General features: G+C 41.3%; 1 protein-coding gene across 2 annotated transcripts in view; it reads left to right on the forward strand.

Annotated features, from left to right (window-relative positions):
• Positions 1–15,319: 15,319 nt before the first annotated feature.
• efna1a (ephrin-A1a) overlaps positions 15,320–18,262 on the forward strand; it is a 12,016-nt gene continuing 9,073 nt past the window's right edge. Inside the window, exon 1 of one of the 2 annotated variants that reach the window (XM_032535547.1) lies at positions 15,320–15,644. In XM_032535547.1, coding sequence (XP_032391438.1) covers positions 15,547–15,644 — 98 coding nt within the window. In that variant the 5' untranslated portion in view covers positions 15,320–15,546. The remainder of the gene's footprint in view (positions 15,645–18,262) is intronic. The other variant, XM_032535546.1, reaches the window with a different exon arrangement.

Genomic DNA, 18,262 nt, shown 5'->3' on the forward strand with positions numbered 1-18,262 from the left:
CTCTAGATATCCATCTCTGTGGAGGTTATGTCCTCGTCGAGAACCTTTCAGCTGCATGTCCGTTGTGGAGACAATGCACAGAGATGTGTGGTTTCCAGCAGCTGTCCATCATGCTTGCCGAGAGTTTTAAATATATGCATTCAGCATAAATGGACACAGATGTTTTGAAAAAACTCTGCAGGACTTGACAAACTGTCTAAAACCTTAACAGCATGGATTGCAGAGAAGTATAAACAAAGTGTCATTCACCACACAGCACTTTTTCATGCAGCTTTACTTCATTATCATTTCGTGAGTGGATTTTATAATAGCCCGATTCTGACTAGAAGGTGGCTGGTTTCAATTCTGGCCCTGCTGGGGAAACCTTTACGGGGGAAAATAAAAACCGTTAAAAACTGCTCTGTTTAATTTCAGTAACTGCTGCCCTTTAGCAATGTATCAACAGTGGTACAGTATGCTGTGGGTGAATGAGGTGGCTGTGTACTTGAAGCTAGCAAAGTAGTAGCAAGCTTTAGTCCCACTGATAAAGGAGTAAAACAAAAGACTTCTTTGGTGTTTGACCCCTCAAGGAGGTACATTGACATAGTTACAGTTACTGTTGCCCAGTAATGGACAAATTCAACAAAGAAGAAAATGATTAGAAAATAAATAGTGTTGAATAATTTTTAAATTAAGAGTCCCATACTATCCTTCAACTAATCTCTCATCGTCAAAACCAAGACAAACTAATATATAATGATACTCTTAAACTTGATCTCTTGTCATTCAAAAACTACATTTCTTTGGACCATAGTCACGTAAAAATCTTTTAAATTGGCAGACTACACATCTACATTTAGACTCACTAGAAAGCAAAAAGAGATTTTGCTTTACTAATCAGAGGTTTTTTTCCAAAACAAAATGAGTCTTAAACAACCATAGTCATAGTAGCTGAGAGTTACTATAAACCTCATTATGCCAATCCCCAAGCTCCATTGTGTTGAGTACAAGGTTAACCTGAAATGTAATGTATTCTTGATTGACATCTTCATGTTGTGCCATAAATGTAACTCCCACATTCATTTAGATGAAGGTTGCTTATCTATTTTTAATGTATGTGCTGGTTTGTCATGCCGGCATAAATATTTACACAGTCACTGCTGTGCCTCTCTCTGGGGTACAACCTTTTTATTCATTTTTACCTTGTCTGACTCATTGTACATTTACGTCTAATCACTAGGTTGGACGGAAAATGATAACAGTGAAAAAATATCACGAAGATATAGTGGCAATACGGTCAGCCCTCCGCCCAATGCTCTATTACAGCAGGTCAAGCGTAAGAAGTAGGTCAGCTGTTGATTGAAACTGGGTCAGGTTGGCCTTCTGCTGATGGCCCTCGGGCTAGCCAATGTGGGTATTAAGTGTGCGCTGCCCTCATTAACAAACAATAATGTACACTCCAGGATTAACACTCTATGATTGTACTCGATGACTTAACCTAATGTCCTTTTTGACTATTAAAACTAGAAACTCGCTTGAGGATGGAAAGAGATTAGGGTTTGTTCATTTTTAGATTCTAGGCACTTAGCAGAAGATTTGAAGTTTATCACTAGAATTCAATTCTTAAATCAGCAGAATTACATGCGGCAGCCAACTGTATGTTCTCACAACATGACTGGATTGGTTCATGCTGTATCTAGAGTAGCTTTCTAGCAGGGATCATTTGAATGAAAAAAGAATTTCAGTGAGCATGCATCTTTTTGGCCAAAAGTTTGATGAGAAGATTGATACCACTCTTGTGTCTATACATGAATATAAAGCTACAGCCAACATTTGGTTAGCATAGCTTAGCACAAATAGTGGAAATAGGATGAGACAGCAAGCATGGCTCTGTCCACAGGTATATAATGTTTTTGTACAGAATGAAAAAACAAGATAGGAACATATTAGTGAGCTTTAGAGGTGCTGGTAGGATGATTTTGTTACATTTGAACTGAGCCTGGCTAGCTCTTTTCCCTTTGTTTCCAGTCTTTATGCTAAGATGAGCTAACAGGTTGCTGTCAGCTGTTAGCTTTATATTTGCAGCCTTCACTTTGCAGCAATTCAGGTTGTTTTCAGAAGCCCTACGTCATTAATCAGTGACTTTAACCACTGATTAAGTGGTTACTAAGCCTCCCTTCCTGTGGGATAGTATTCACTTGCTTAAACCCATTTGTGAGTTTATTGGCTCAGAGTGTGTGTTATTACCACAATGTTCTTCTTCTCTATGGTTTCTGAAACAGCAGCCCGGCGTGCTAGTCACTGCTGCGATGAATCAGCCCATCATTGAAAACCCATATCACCACCAGCCATGTGTCATTATGTATTCCCTGAACTTCCTTTCGTAGCTCTGTGGGCACCCTTCATTGTGTTTCCAGATTTTGAAAGACACATTCAACACATCTGTGATTTTCATCCTTCATTAGGCAAAGCAAATAACCTAAAGGTAGAGAATCAGGGCTGAACCACAAAGACGTGGCTTCACTTGTTTGATTTGATGCAAGATTGAATTTCTTGCCAGCAGTAAACAAGCTGGAGGGCACACTTGACATCAGGGGGGAAAAAACCTTGGTTGTCATGACAAGTCATGGAGATGGGCTTGATGGCATTGTTTTGCACAATGCGTGGAGCATCATCAACCAAAATGTTGGGAAGGATTTTTTGTTTTGGTTCTGCATGTTGATTGCTTATTTGCCATGATGCCAAAATCAGTCAAGGGATGCAGTGGGCAAGATCATGTTGGCTCTCTGTTAGTCATTTAAGAAACATTGTACATTTAATAGGGCTGACATACACCCTAATTGTTGCCAAGGACACTTTGTTTCCATGCAGGACATCATTCTATTCATGTAGATGTGACCACATCATTTTGCTGTCTGTGAAAGCAGTGACATTTTGTACTCTTGCTAATACAAGTATCCCCATACACAACTCATTATTTTAGTTCCCAAGATCATTTCATTCTTCAATTAAGTAAATAAAGAAGTTTTTGGCAAGCCCTGAACCACGCTTGGATGAGAATAAATCATTCTGACAGGTAAGGAATCTTTTAGTAGCTTTCATGCAGCATTAAGCCAAATGTCCAGGCTAATCATATTTGATCAAACGATCTCATCATCACAGATTTCTCTGCTTAAAAAAAAAGAGTAAAGAGGGCTAGATTAAAGATTGTAATCACCAAGCTGAATGTGCTCAGGTGTTTTTTTTCTTCCTGCAAAGGTGCTGCAGGCCATTTACACGGCCATCAAAAGTGCACAAATGGAGACAAAGTAATATATAATCACACGAGATGCACACATGTTCATTCAAATGACTGCATGCACTAGCACTTTGTCTACATTATATAGAAGCACATGATTTATTATCAACGCTCATGATTTTATCAACAAATGTAGTTTTTGGTTTGAAATCCTTTTTGCCGCAAACTGTTCAGCTGGTTGAATTTCTACCCTGCCACAAAAGTAAAGATAATTATTCTTGGCAAAGGAACAAAACTTTTCCACAAAACACATCAATGCATCATGTCCAATCTGTGCTCAAAGGTCATGCCAGTTGCTTGTGTCTGGTCCAGTCCTGCTGTTGGATACTGTCACACCCAACACTTCCACAAAATCAAAAACGACAGACGAATTGAACCGTTTTTTTGGAACTCTCATTTCCATCCATTTTACTTCCGCTGCCTTCCAACCTCCGGCAGAGCTGAGTCCTTTCAATTTGATTAGTATATTCTCTGCCATGTCAATAACGTTTTTAAAGAATAAATCACATCCTGCCATGCCTGGGGGATCCCCTGTGCCAAAAACAACAAAAGATTCTGACAAAAAGGCTTTTAATTTATGCTTCATCCATAAGTATGGACTGAATTCTCATTGGGTTGTTGTTGATCTAAAAGCATAATGACCTGTTTTCCAAAAAGACTGAACTTGCCATTGATATTCCAGTTTTTGTTTGGTCTCCTAGTGACATCTCCATGTCTTTGTTCTATTTTGTACTGACCAATGACTGTACTATTTACTTAAGTTGGTTTTTCTGTGTTTTGTGGTCTTTTTTGTTTGGTATTACACAGTGAGTGTTTTGTTTGACGATTTGTAATGTGGTCAGCACTCACACGAGAGACATGTCCAGTGGAGGGTGGTTGGATGATTATTGCGAGTGTGTGAACTGAGCTGTACAACTGAATAAAAATATTTGCATTTTTGGGTTTAGGTTTGTCCAAAATGTATGCATCTCTACCTTTCTAAATGTGTGTGTCTCTTCAGTTCTAGGAAAGTCCTCTCCTGCTTTCTTTCTCTTAACTTTCCATCTGCATGTATTTGTATATTTGCATTGGGAGAAACCTGGGAACGGCCAACGTCTGGACAAACCAGACAGACAGACGAATGAACATGCCAAAATGTGACCAAGAGAGAGGAAGGCAATGTTAAAAACAAGGGAGGACAAGATGAGGAAAAGGCAGAGAGAGCTTGGACGGTGGAGAAAGTGTAGAGAGACGGGGCCCCTGACCTGACCACACCGACACACTTGGGTCTCTCTCTTCTTGCCAGCTGTGCATTGTGGTTGATTTGTAGAGGACACACTTGCACACACATATACTTATCTACGCATGCTGGTGATGAGGACATACTTGGCCTGCGTGCATGTGTGTGTTTAAGTTTGTATTTGGATGTGACAGCCTATCCATGCGTTCTAAAGAGAGTGTGGATGCTACCAAACATCCTACCGTCTGTGTTTGTTTTCCTTCTAGTCTTTGTGCCTTTGTGCTCATGTCCCTGAACCTGTATGCACATCTGTGTGTACACATATATTTACACATCTGCTGGCGTGTGCTGGTGCTCATTTCCATCTGTTTTTCTTTCTCAGCAGCCATGAGAGGGCAGGATATTTGTGTGTAGATTGTCCCCACGTACCACTCCATCATATCAGCTTCTTCACTGTCTCCACATGTGTGTCACGTCTGCAAACCATTAGCAATGTCAAGCACAAACGGAGTAATTAGGTATAAGTGCTCAAAGGTGCAACAGTTAGACCCCGCAACCCCCCAAAGATACTTTCCCACAATGCTTTGCCGCATTCTCAGGCCACCGTTCCCACCACTGGAGCCTAACTGTTACCCAAAGCTCTCGTCTCTGCAAATAGAAATGGTGCTACTAACAGGCTATGTGGGCACCCTGTGTTTTCAGAGCGGGACCCAATGAGTGCGGACTGGCCCTCGAAGGGGTTATTTTTACTGTATGTGGAGTTCTTTTGGATTGGAAGCAGAGATGTGCAGGAAATGCAGCATGGTCAAAGAGTCAAGGAGGGGAAAGTTCCCTCTTAACACAGCAGTTTGTCACGCGTGTGTTTCATTCTGAGTGTAGTGCACATGGTTATGTTTATGTATATCTGTGGGTGCGTATGTGTACATTACACTGTAACCAAATGCGGGTGGGCTTTTACAGTATGTGCGCGTTGTGTTTAGGCAAGGAGAACTGCCCGTGTGTTTGTTTGTACGAGTGTTGTGTGTTTGTCTCCCCCATTTCTAGGAAACAGGCTTTCCTTGGCAAAGCCAACAAATATGCTGTGACCTCTGTAACCCCCACCCACCACAACCATCACCACCACCTCCACCCTTCCCTTCCTGGAGACAAGCTGGGAATCGATACTCAGCAATCTGAAGAAGTGAGCGTGCCAGCATCTGTAAGCTGAGGTTTTGGGCACGGAACATCAGTCAGTTACATGTGCGCATGTGAGCATCCAAACAATTACACGTAAACACACGCATGCACGCGCACACACTGCGCACACATGTTAATGTTTGCGTGGACATGGGGACTTCCCACACAAGCTCATGACATCTTAATTCAGCATCATCAAGTGCAAAGTGGTACACAGCGGAGAGAATAACAGAATGGAAAAACTGTATTGCTCCAGCTGAGGTCAGTTTTGGAGACAAATCCCTAGATGAGTGAGCAAAGTAAAAACCTGAACTATGTGCCTTAATTGCTGTCCTTACTCTGCCCTCCAGCGATACGTGCTTCTGCTCAAGTCAAACAAAGGACGAAAAGGGAAATCAGCACAAGCATATTTGCATGTGATCACAGTTTACCCTTAAGCGAATGCAAATGTTGTGTGGAAAATGGATCTGAACAATTGTAGGTGCAGTTTAATTAAGATAACGCTTTTTCCATTGGTTCTGAACAGTTGCACATATAAACAACTGGGCCTGCTATGCATAGATTTTATGGAAAAACACACTTACTCATACACACAATCTCACATACACACAAACGTAAACACACTGAGGCCACCATAAATTACACTCATCCCATCTGGGAGCATTAAGAAGCTGTTAATGAATAGGGTGCTGGAGCAGCAGCCACAAGTGGAGCAAGGCAGCTGCAGGAGGGAGGCATGGTGGAGGCAGGGAGGATGGGGGGCTGGGTAGCATCTGGGCAGCAGATATGTGTGTAGTCATGTAAAAAAGGTTGCGGTAACAGTGCACGTCTTGGGGGAGGAGAGGAATCAAAAGATGTGTTTTGAAGCCAGTGCTCTCTGTGACCTGCCTGGTAGAAAATGTGCTCTGTGAGTGTAGCAAATGAAAATAATACCTACAATCACAATAATGTTTATTTGTGAAAAATAAATTCAGTGGAAGGTCAAACATGAGTGCTCACATTTTAAGCTCAAACCTGTATTAACAAGATCGGAAACTCAGATAAACTCAGTAACCCAGCACACTGCCCATACTGTTGAATGGGCTTACATAGAAGTGGGCTGCAGGGAAAGGGCAGCTCAGCTCCAGACTAATGGCTTCACCTTATCTATGCGAGGTGTCGAAGGAGGTGTGGCAACAGAAGGGCCAGTTATCTTAAGTGACCTTTTAATACCCTCGGCCCGTTCACAATGCCTCCATTGGCGGGCGTTCAAAGTGGACACATTAACAATATACAGAGCAGAAGTGTGCCTCAGAAGGAGACAAAAGATACCACCTGTATGCTAATGCATTGTGAGGCTTTTAGAGAGAGGGCAGTGCTCCAAAAGCAGAAGGGTAAAGTGTGCCGATCCTTTGGAGAAGGCCCGGGGCTGTAAAATGGAAGCAGAGGCAAAGAAATTGATTTTGGACCCTCTTTTTTGAACAAGTAGAAAGGGAAGAAACAAGAAAAATCTGAAGTGTGCCACTTTGTGAGGGAGAGGGTGCTGTAAAATTGATTTTCTCCTTCTTTAAGGTTGCAAAGGAGAAAGACAATAAGAGCAATGTGGATGAGTAACTACAGGGTGATGCTGAAAAGAGAAGAAAGGGCATGGGCAGTAAAATTCATTTCCAATCTTTGTGTTAAGTAATGAGAAAGAGGGAGAATGGTGGAGTGTGCGACTTTAGATGGAAGGCGGGGGGGGGGGGGGGGGGGGGGGGGGGGGGGGGGGGGGCTCTGAGGAGACAGATAGGACCAAAGGCTGTAAAATTCATTTTCCCTTCCTCTCTTTAAGTAATGGGAAAGCAGAAGTCGCTGAGGGTAAGTGTGTGAATAAGCAGAGGGAGTTAAAACGGGGCAATAAAATTCATTTCCTCTATTCTTATTCTGTATTTTCTTAAGAAAGAGAGAGGTTTGACTAGCGGAGTGTGCCGTGGCAGAGGGACAGCTGTTCATATGGAAAAAAGGAAGCGAGGTCAGAAGCTGTAAAAGTCTTTCACTTGTTTCCTCAAGTAATAAGTAGTAGCATGTGCCTGTTTCAATGGAGGGTGGAGTAATTGCTATTAAGCAGATTTTTTAGCACGGCATATAGGGACACAGCAACAGAGACAGTTCCTCCCTTTGGAGCCCTAGACCACATATGCACACCCTTTGCTCATTCATAAACACTCTTATGTAAACACATATTCAGCATGCACACAGGCTCACCGTTTGTGTCAGTTGGATTTACCACTATCTCTGGGCTCCTCCAGCAGCAGCTTTTTTATTCACACTATCTTGTTTCAGCTGAAAAGCCCCGAGCCATCTATTTACCACACTGTCTCTCTATTTACCACACTGTCTCTCAGTGTGTATACATCCAGACCTTGTCACTGCATATTTTTTCACACCATCTATTGCTATGTTTCTGCAAACCATCTTCAATTATACAACGCTCTATCAAAACATGATTTTTCCCCCCCGCTTTCACACTATCAGCAAAACGAGTTGAAAAAGGAAACCTCAGAAAGTTGCATGAATACTACTTCCCATCTGTCAGCAGGAATCAGCGGCAATGCCACTGTAGCCGTATAACGAACGTGTATGTAAAGTATAACCTCTTGTTAGCCATGGTGTCACTTGCTGTTGGTGTCAGTGTGACAGTCACTACGGCACTATTCTGGGCATGCCAACTGCCCATGTCTCGTCTCTCTCTCTCTCTCTCTCTCTCTCTCTCTCTCTCTTTCTCTCTCTCAAGGCTCCCCAGGGCCTATCACTGCTGAGAAGGTCTGGGCACTTTGGACAGATCGCTGCTCTTTGGGGGAAAGCAGTGCATGTCACTTTCAATTCAACATATTTCAGGGGGTAATGAGCAAACGTGGATGGCTTATGCTTCCTTGGAATTGACAGCGTGGGTACATGCTGTGCTCTCTCAAATCTGGTTATGTTGACTCCTCTCTGGGATCAGGTGCGCCTACAGCTTCTTCCAAATAAAACAAGGCTCTGCGAACCTTGCCATTGCTATTCAGCTTCACTCCTGCCTTTTCTCTCTGGAGAAAGGTGCTCAGGTGGCCCCTGTGAGATTGTTAGAGCTTTCTGTTTAAAACCCCATTGTATAAGTACAATGTGGGGCTGGGTTGTTTACCAAGCGATGTGATTTTGGTTTCCACTTTCACTTCACAGTCTTGTATTTGCTGTAATGACGTAATTGGACTTTGGCATGTCGTAATTTAGCTGGGCAGGTTATTCACGCTGAGCCTCCTATACACTGCCGGGCTGTTGTGTTGTGTCAAGAAATAGCAGGGGATGGTAAACAGAGCCTCTGGGTGGTCCCCTTTCTCTGGACTCAGACTCCCTGGACACACTGTAAAGTCTGCTGACAGGAGAAGAGCTCTTTTCTTTTCAACACAACCTGCGTAGCTGCTCTTCTCTCCTTTCTCTTCTGTCGCTTGTTTGTGGCTGCCCGGAGTCCATGGAACTGCCCTCATACATATTGAAGGGGCTTTTGAGGAATCCACCAGTGTGCGGCTATTTAATCCAGCCTACCCTCCTCTCCCTATTTACATTTGAGTGTCAATCTCTCCCTCTCTTTCTCTCTCCATCTGTCTGTATCTCTCTAAAAAGTACTTTTACATTCCACTATTCAATTTCTGTTTTTCTCTCTCTCTCTCTTCCACCTGCCCACTTCGATGCAAGCCCCCGACACCCCTCCCTTTCTCACACCACTTAGTTACAAATTTCTTTCTGCCTCAAATTTTTTCAGCTTTTGTTTTTTTAAATCAAAACTCTTGTGAGCATCTCTCAAAGCCTCCCTACCTTAACTTCTACTCCTCTCCCTCTAAATCTCTCCCCCCACTCCAAATGTTTATTTCAATAAATCTCTGTTTCTCACTGTCTTCTTCAATTTTCTTTCCTTGAAAACAATTTCTTTTATGCTTTCAAACACTGTCTTTCTCATCTTTGCTATTTTTCATAGACTATCTCTCCTCTGCTCAAAATGTTCTGCTGTAAAAACAGTAATAATCTATTTCTGCTTTTTTAAATCACACTCATATGTCTCCTCAATTCCTCTTCATTGTCTTGTTCCATCTTTCCAGCCTCACTCTCGCATCCTGCCTCCCTGTCTTTGTATTTGTAAGTTATTCCTCATCTGAACATCTTATTAAATCTTGCGCCTCTCCTCTCTCCCTCTTCTTTTTAGTTCCCTGTCTATTTCTATCTTTCTCACTGTCCACACCGGCCCCCTCCTATTCATTTGGCATCCGTCCCTGTTTCCGCTTCTCCTCTGCACTTACTTTCGCCTCAGATATATTTATGTTTACACACTTAATCTCTTTTTACCTTTATTTTAAACCTTCCTCCTCATCTCCTCCTCGTTAATACACTTTCTGTCAATTTCTGTCTCACATGTAGAATCGTTGATGTTTTCGCACTGCTCAAAGCTGGATGACTGGATGGATGATGAACAGGATGGATGAGGCCTCCATTTGGTGCTGCTATCCAGCTTTTCCAAATGACTCTGCATTTCCCAACAGAAGGCACTGCATTGTTCATTTGTTTGTCTGTGAGTCACCTGCAATATTTCAGACACCACTTACTCGTTTTTGACAGTCTGAGGGAAATGATGCATTGCACCTCTAAAATTTTTATATGCCTGAGGGAGGGAGCCATAATTACAGGTCAGTGAAGGTAACATGTTTGCTAATTACTGGAACAAAGGTTTTCCTGCATCATTTGTAGGTGATATCATATTTAATGTTGCTTCATGGTATATCCCCCCCTTTGCTCCATTCCTCCTGCATCTTTTTACTTTGCATATTGTCCGTCTTAACTGCATCTTTTTTAAGCTCGTCACTCTCCTCATCTCACACGCCTCCTTACTTTTTCTTTCATTCTTAGTCTTACACTCTTGTTATCTAACATTGTGTTTGCATTTCTCCTCAATCCTCCTCCTCCTCATCCGCCTCCTTCTCAGCTGCTCTTTGTCTCTCAGTTTGGCTTGTACGGTGGGTATGCAGGCGTGCATTTTTGTGCGTCTGTGTGTGTGGGTGCGTCTGAGTGTGTGTGTGTGTGTGCGTGCGTGCGTGCGTGCGAGCGTGCATGCGTGCGTGCGTGCCTTCCTAAATGCACAGCGACTGCCTGGCTGTCAGCAAGGCCACTCGCTACGATGTCAGATGGATAGTCTTTCCTGAACTCCAATCTCTCAGCTGACACACTGATCATTAGATACGGCTACGCATAATCAACCACCTCTTTGTTTACCTCTGATAATTAACTTCAGCTAATTAACTGGCACTTACCACTTTATCTCTCTGCTGTAACGCTAGGGTTACTTATTACCTTTGTTTTGGTTTAAAATTGGTCCACCTAATCATTAACTTTGCTTCTATTGCCTCGGGAAAGTCAAAGGAAAATCAACAATCGTGCCAGAACAGACAAAAACATGACCATGAACAAACTTGTTTTTCACAGGTAAACTATTAGTAGGATGGTTAAGCTACCTTTACTGCATCTCTATTTCATAAGGGGAGGCAGACCAGTGTAATGCTAATTACAAGAAACACTTTACTTCCATTGTTTGCAAAGAAAGAGCTCATAGGTTTAGGAACAACTCCTGCAGAGGAGCTGCATTGACTAACAATGGAGGACTCAAACCAAAGGAGGCTGATTTGACACACACTGACTGGACCGAGCACTGCTGGGCTGTTGCACAGTTTACGACAACACAGTTCTCTTATTTAGATAGATTGTGGAGTGTTGTTTGGGGATTGGAAGATGATGATAGTCTCTCATTAAAGCTAACATTCTTATTCACAGCGAAGGCACCACCAAACACTTCTCTCTCCTTTAATGGCCATGCTATAGAGCAGGAAGGAAGAATGTGGCAAAAAGAAGACAAAAAGGCAAATCACTGCACATTACTGTTTGATAACATATTAAAACTCTTTGAATCATGCAGCAGGTTATAAGAACTTTCCCACGTGTAGGTGGTTCCCATTCAGAGGCACATATTCTTAATTCATTCATTATTTTCAGAGATTTTGGAGTGAAAAAAGTTATTGTGTTTTGATTCCTCTTTTCAGGATCACAGAAAGGGCAACTCTATGACATCATCTAATTACTCTGGTTGAAATGGTCGACAAAAACAAATTATGGATAGTCAAGTTCCCATGCCTACATGAAAAAGTTTTCCCTATCATTTTCCTATATCTTATTTTCATGCCGCAGAACAGGCTGAGTGCAAATTCTGTCAGGATTTGAGGTGGATAGGGGTGTGTTTATGTGTGTATGCGCGCCTGCGTTTGTGTCTATGTGAACGTGCAAGCCTGCAGAGATCCATGCGTGTGTGTTTGTGTGTGTCTGTCTGCCGTAAAAAATACATATATCAGGGCTGAGCTGCAGCCTTTCGTTCCACTTCATCTTTTTATTTACTCATTCAGTATTTCAGGTTTGAAATTAAAGGTCTACTCATTTGGCTCCTGATAGAGTTTTGACATAAATATCTGTGGCGTGGCGAAAGCTTTTCCACAACAATTTTCGATTGGAATGCAAATGACAATTATGTTGGCAGTCTCTCTAACCCTTTTATCTTCCCACCGAGCCGGAAAAAACAATTGGACTCTAAAAAATTGATCCACTGGGATGAGTGCTCTTCATGAATACAAAACATATTATTAAGGACGACCTGCTTGACAATGAATAGCACACAATTACCATTGCCTTTCTGCATTTTTACTGTTAGATCTGAAATGGTTTGTCAGTTTGGACTGAAATTTTGCCTAAACTTTGAATTATCAGAACCAGTGAACATGGAACATATGGCCTGTAATGTACAGAGAGAACTCCACTTGAATTTTTTGCTGCATAATGTAAATACTGAAAATAAAGGCATTATGTAAAATGCTTAACAAATTTGTGTGGGTGTCTCATGAATAGGATTATTCAAAGACGAGGAAGACAACACAGAGCAGAGTCGGACAGGAGATGTAAATAGATATTAGTAGTTGCTCAATCTGGTTGGAGCACCAGATGAGTGGGATGTAATTGCACTGTGACAATTAAACTGTCAGATAAACTGTTTATTTGCAATCAGCAGTCTACCTGACACTTTAATCATCATCTTGCGAAAACGTTGGGCATTCTGTGACAGCCGCAACCTTCTAACATCTCATGTACTGTCTCCAGTGGCCAGCCCAGTCTAGATGAGATCACCTGAAGCAAAAACATCAAATCTTAAAGGGTCCGTCTCAGGGCTGCACAGAGACTCATATATTGTAAGAATACCTGATTTATTTCATTCTTTTTTCTATGCAATGAGAGACCTTTCAGATTTAGTGCCACAATCGGGTTACATCTGGCGTGTATTCGACACTCTTTGCATTACTTCACTGCTTTCTTAAATATGGGCCAAATCCATGCATAGTTTATCTGACCACATCCCTAAATATTACCTTTGTTGTAAAATGGAGTCAATTCTCCAAACTATTTGGCTGTTTGTATGTATTACAGTATCCAGAATGGTTTCCCCTTTTGTACTTACTTTTCTTTTCTTTTTTTTGATTCCTTTTAAGCTGTTCTGCTGCAAAGCAGGCATAGCAAATAAAGTGCCATGTCAAGCAGAAGCAGGCTTGAAACCCCCCTCTGGCAATATGGCTCACTAGGCTGAACAAGCAGTTTGCAGTCCAGATTATCCTTGTCAATAGAACAGAAAATGAGAATCGGGATTTGCAATGTATCTAACAAGATGGAGGTTAAATGCTCCCAGTTGAAGGTACAGTCTTGATTATGTACATTTGACATTTTATAAATGATTTCAAAGGCTCAAAATGCCATCATATTCAAAGTTAAGTGGGATTTTACTTCCATGGTGATAATACAAATGAACACATAGTGAAAAAGAGTCAGAAACCTGCAGATAAGATAGATAAAAATAAATAACTGTGCAAACACACCAGATATAGTACTCAAGCAAGGGTGGTGCACTTCAGTGATGGATAAGAGCTCAGGAGAAAAACACTTTAAATGCTTTCGACATTGGAATGAATAACTGGAACAACTGCACAAGGAAATGCGATAGCATGGCAACAAATACAATAAAATCATTTACTTCAACGTTGCTTAAAAAACTCTACAGTCAGTTTTTAAACTGCATTTTGTGGCGTTTTGTAATTTCCAGTGTTCATGTTTTTGTCTCTCATGTAGGAGAGAATTTATGGTTCATAAATGCAATATAGATGTTTACTTTACATTCCATTAACATAAAAAATATATCATATAAAGAAATGATGAATGATTTCCTTTTTTACAACACTTGTTTATATGCAACATAATAAAGGCAATGACTTAATTTGGTTTATACAGTGGTGCTCACAAGTTTATGAACCCATGCTATAGTTGACTAAAAGGAGGAATAAAAAAAACATATTTTGGAAATTGATATTAATCATCATCATCATTTCTCTCCGTGCCAGGAAGCACACAAGGCTTATATATTATATATACATATTAATGACTTAATTAAAAAATAGAAAAAAAACAACATTTAAGGACAGCATTTTTCTTTGTGAATGAATTATGTATCATGAATAAATAAATATTCTTCCTTAAAATAGAGGGGGCATAAGTACACACACCCCTATGTTAAATTCCCATAGAGGCAGGAAGATTTTTTTTTTTTAATAGCAAGTTATTTCGTTGATCAGGATAGTATGCATCCTGATAAAGTTCCCATGGTCTTTGGAATTAAAATAGGCCCACATCATCACATACCCTTCACCATACCTAGAGATATGCATGGTTTTATTTCAGTTAGCCTAATAGCTGGTCTGATTTGCTTTAAGAGATGAGTTTATGGAAAAGTACCCCATGCCAATCTCTAGGTATGATGAAGTGTATGTGATTATATGGGGCTATTTTAATTCCTAAGGCCAAGGGAACTTTATTAGGATGCATAGTATCCTGGATCCATGAAATAACTGGCCTTTAAAAATAAAACTCTGCCTGCCTCTATGGGAATTTAACACAGGGGTGTCTATACTTCTGCCCCCTCTATTTTAAGGAACATTTATTTATTCACAATACATTATTCGTTCACAAATAAAAAAAAGGTGTCCTTAAAGGTTTGCCTTTTCCTAATCTTCTTAATGAAGGCATTCAAATGTGTTTCTAAAAAGATGATTTTTTATTCCTCTTTTTAGTCAACTTCAGTAGGGGTTTATGAACTTCTGAGCAGCACTGTACCTGTGGCTATCTCAGAACATGATCTGATTACCTTTCTAGAGCTGGTATAATCCTTGAGGAGTCCTTAAAAGTAAAGTGTACTTAAGAATTGTAGGTATACTATAAAATCTGCACATTGACATTTTATTATATTAAAAAACACCATGAAATATGATACAGTAACTGTAAGCACACATTCAATTGTCCAGAAAAATCCAGAGAAATATTTCTAAATGTTATGTTGTAGGGCAATTTCCACATATTGTACATGCTGGGCTCATAATAATGTGTACAACACGTAAACATACATACAGTATAAAGAGAAACCTGCGGAGCTCGCGTCTCTCGGACAGCCCTTCGATTGGTCGCCTCGGGTAGAAGAGGCGGGGCTCGCGGCTGTGTGCGTTTCACAAAACTAGCCACCTCGCGTTTTGAGCTTTCATTCACTACGGATTTGTCGAGTTGCGCTTACCTCTGTACGGTTTTTATTCATGTTCTAATCTATTTGCTTTTTTCTTGTTACCTACTGCATGCGTAAAGTGTTTTTAAGCGTGCAGTCTCCATTTACGCGGACGAGTTCTTCTCGGTGAACTTTTTGGTGTGTTTTTTTCTCAACCTACGTGAGTTGTTTCCTCTCTGCACGCCTCCACTCCTCTCCACCATGGATTTGGTTTGGATTGTGGGCTGCGTTATGAGCGTCTGCGCCTGGTTGGCTTCAGCGGAGCGACACAGCGTCTACTGGAACAGCACGAACCCAAAGTAAGTATCTCAATTAATTCGTGTTTTCCCGTGTTAATTTAGTGCTCTTGAACCCACCTTTGTACTCACTCCTTTATTTATCAATGCATAAGACTAAATTGTTTGGCAACTTAAATAAACAAGAAGTTTTAACCTAATTCTCAGTGCAGATTAGAACATTATGATCCATACTCCCATGCGTTTGAATACTTGCAACTCATGCATATTCAGCGAGCTTGTTGTGATGAATGTGTGATGGAAGCAACTGGCCGCTGTTGTCATGATAATACAAGACAGTTGGGAGTCTATCTCTCTCTTCCTCCCTCCCTCCCTCCCTCCCTCCATTTCTGGGCTCGAACCTGTTATTATCTGTCTGTTTACCTGTAATACTTTGTCGAACCTGTTCAGATTTAATCACAATGTTTCACAATATCTGTGTATGCAGCGGGTTTAGTTACAGCAGGCAATGTCATCTATTTATCTTTGTGAACTGACAGTGAGCTAACAGCACATACTTTTCAGGAGATAGCTCCTTTTTAAAGGCGAATGTTTCATGGACAGAGAAATGCAAGATTGTTTTTCTTCTTCTACATTTCAGGACATGATTGAGTATGACCTTTGGATACTACTGAGATGCATCTTATTTTACTCTTTATGCACACATATTTGTCTTTTCTGCATTGTCTTCTAAGTTTATTTATTGCCTTAGTGCAACAATAATTTAGCAGTGCAGCACTTAGTTTAATTACACTGTTAAAGTCAGTGAATTTGTGTTATATTGGTTCTGTTTCGTCTCCATTCAAGGGCCTGAAACCTCATAGGGGAGGATTTTTCCCTGTCAAGATTTATATATTTTTTTGTGTTGGTTTTACAGGTCTGACTCACAGCACAATGTGTTGAAATATCAGTTGCAATATCCTCCCCATCTGACAGAGTTCTAACCTTTGTGTGGAGTGGGAGTTTGCAGCAGATCCTAAATCAAGAGATATCACATGGGGGTTTGCGTGGCTGTCAGGGAGACATAGGGGTGTTCATATTTCAGGTGGTGAGACGAGAAATAATGGTGTATGACAGAGACAGAGGAGGTAACTTGAGGCCTGCCCAGTAGGTCACGCTGTGGGAGAGAGATGGATTGCTCAGGGAGGAGAAATTGGAGCTGAAATTGTCGGGGTGAGGGGACATTTGGAATAAGTGGGGGTCAATTAGAATTATGTTTGATGATGGCTGGGGTGAAATGGCTCAGGGGCACCGGGGGGTTAGGTTTATACACCACAAATGAACTTCTATATGCACCTACACACAAACACACCCATTCCTATTCAATCTGACGGGCAAGCACAAACTAAACTCCTGGCAGACAACTCAATCACACCAACTGACGGCATCTAAATCAATCAGTGTTGAGCTCACACTCTCTCTGCTGTACAAACCGATGCTTTGTCTTGGCTGCAAACACTCACGTATTCAAATATTATCCCAAAAGCTTAAATGCAACCACTGTTACCCCGTGGTTAAAGCTACAGCATTCACTGTTGCCAGAAAGGTCACAATTACAATGACAAAAACTGAAAATAAGAAAGTCCCAGATGGAAAGGCGTTTTGTTGTGTTCCAGCCGTGGAACGACAATGATCATTCCTGTAACTGGTAATCCGCCCTTTTGCACTTGCTATTTTTTTCCAGATGACTGTGCTAAATCTCTCCATTTGGCTACTTTTAATCCTGTATTCGCAGAAAAAGCAGAGTTTCTGAGATGTTTTCATTTGGTACTTTTCATCATTCCCGGTAATCTGCTTTCCCCTCTGACCTGTTACTTGATCCAGCGTGTTGGCGTCCATCTTTTCTCTTGTGACATGTGTTTTCCCTCGGTTTGTTGTTTCATCCCGTTGGCCAGAAAGCTGGTGTTAATCAAATTAATCTTGGATTGATTGTGTGTGTGCGTGTGTGTGCTTGTGTGTACGTGTGTGTGTGTGTGTGTGTGTGTGTGTTTGTGTGTACACACGTGTGCGTAATTACAGCACCTGTTTGAGTCCCAGAATGAGGCTCACCAGTATGCCCAGTCACTTTGGGTCCCTGCATGCCAGTGTGTGTACGTGTCTTTTGTGAAGGGAGTGTCTGTGCAAAAGCTTGCATATGTGTGTAAGCACTCACAACATCACCAGATTCAAGTGACTCACACACTCTATTACACATTAACCCCAGTCTCTCACACATGTATGTGCCACACAGTTGTGAGTGATGTTAACATCATCCCAGGAGCCCTCTGGACTCTACAGCTCTGATGTGAGGCAATAATCTTCTCATTCACTGCTTCTTCCTCCCCTTTCCCCCTTTTCCCTGCGGACAGAGCATGAGTAGACCACCTCTGCTTTGTACCTGTCTCCTCCTCTCACCAGCACCTCCCTCCCCTTTTTCTTGGCCAAGTTCCCTTTTAAACTTCTGTTCTATGGTCTCCAGTTTTGCGAATCTGTTAACCATTTCATGAGTCTCTCATGACAGAAGTTTGAGCCTATGTTTACTATAACTTCCTCACCTTTTCAATTTTTGCTAACCCATTTTTTAAGATAATCTGTTGAAACTGAAGTCTTGGTTTTTGCTATGCCTTTTTAATGAGATTTTTTATTTTGTTAAAACCTCAAAA

This window comes from Etheostoma spectabile, chromosome 14 (genome assembly GCF_008692095.1).
Source record: "Etheostoma spectabile isolate EspeVRDwgs_2016 chromosome 14, UIUC_Espe_1.0, whole genome shotgun sequence".
NCBI lineage: Eukaryota > Metazoa > Chordata > Actinopteri > Perciformes > Percidae > Etheostoma > Etheostoma spectabile.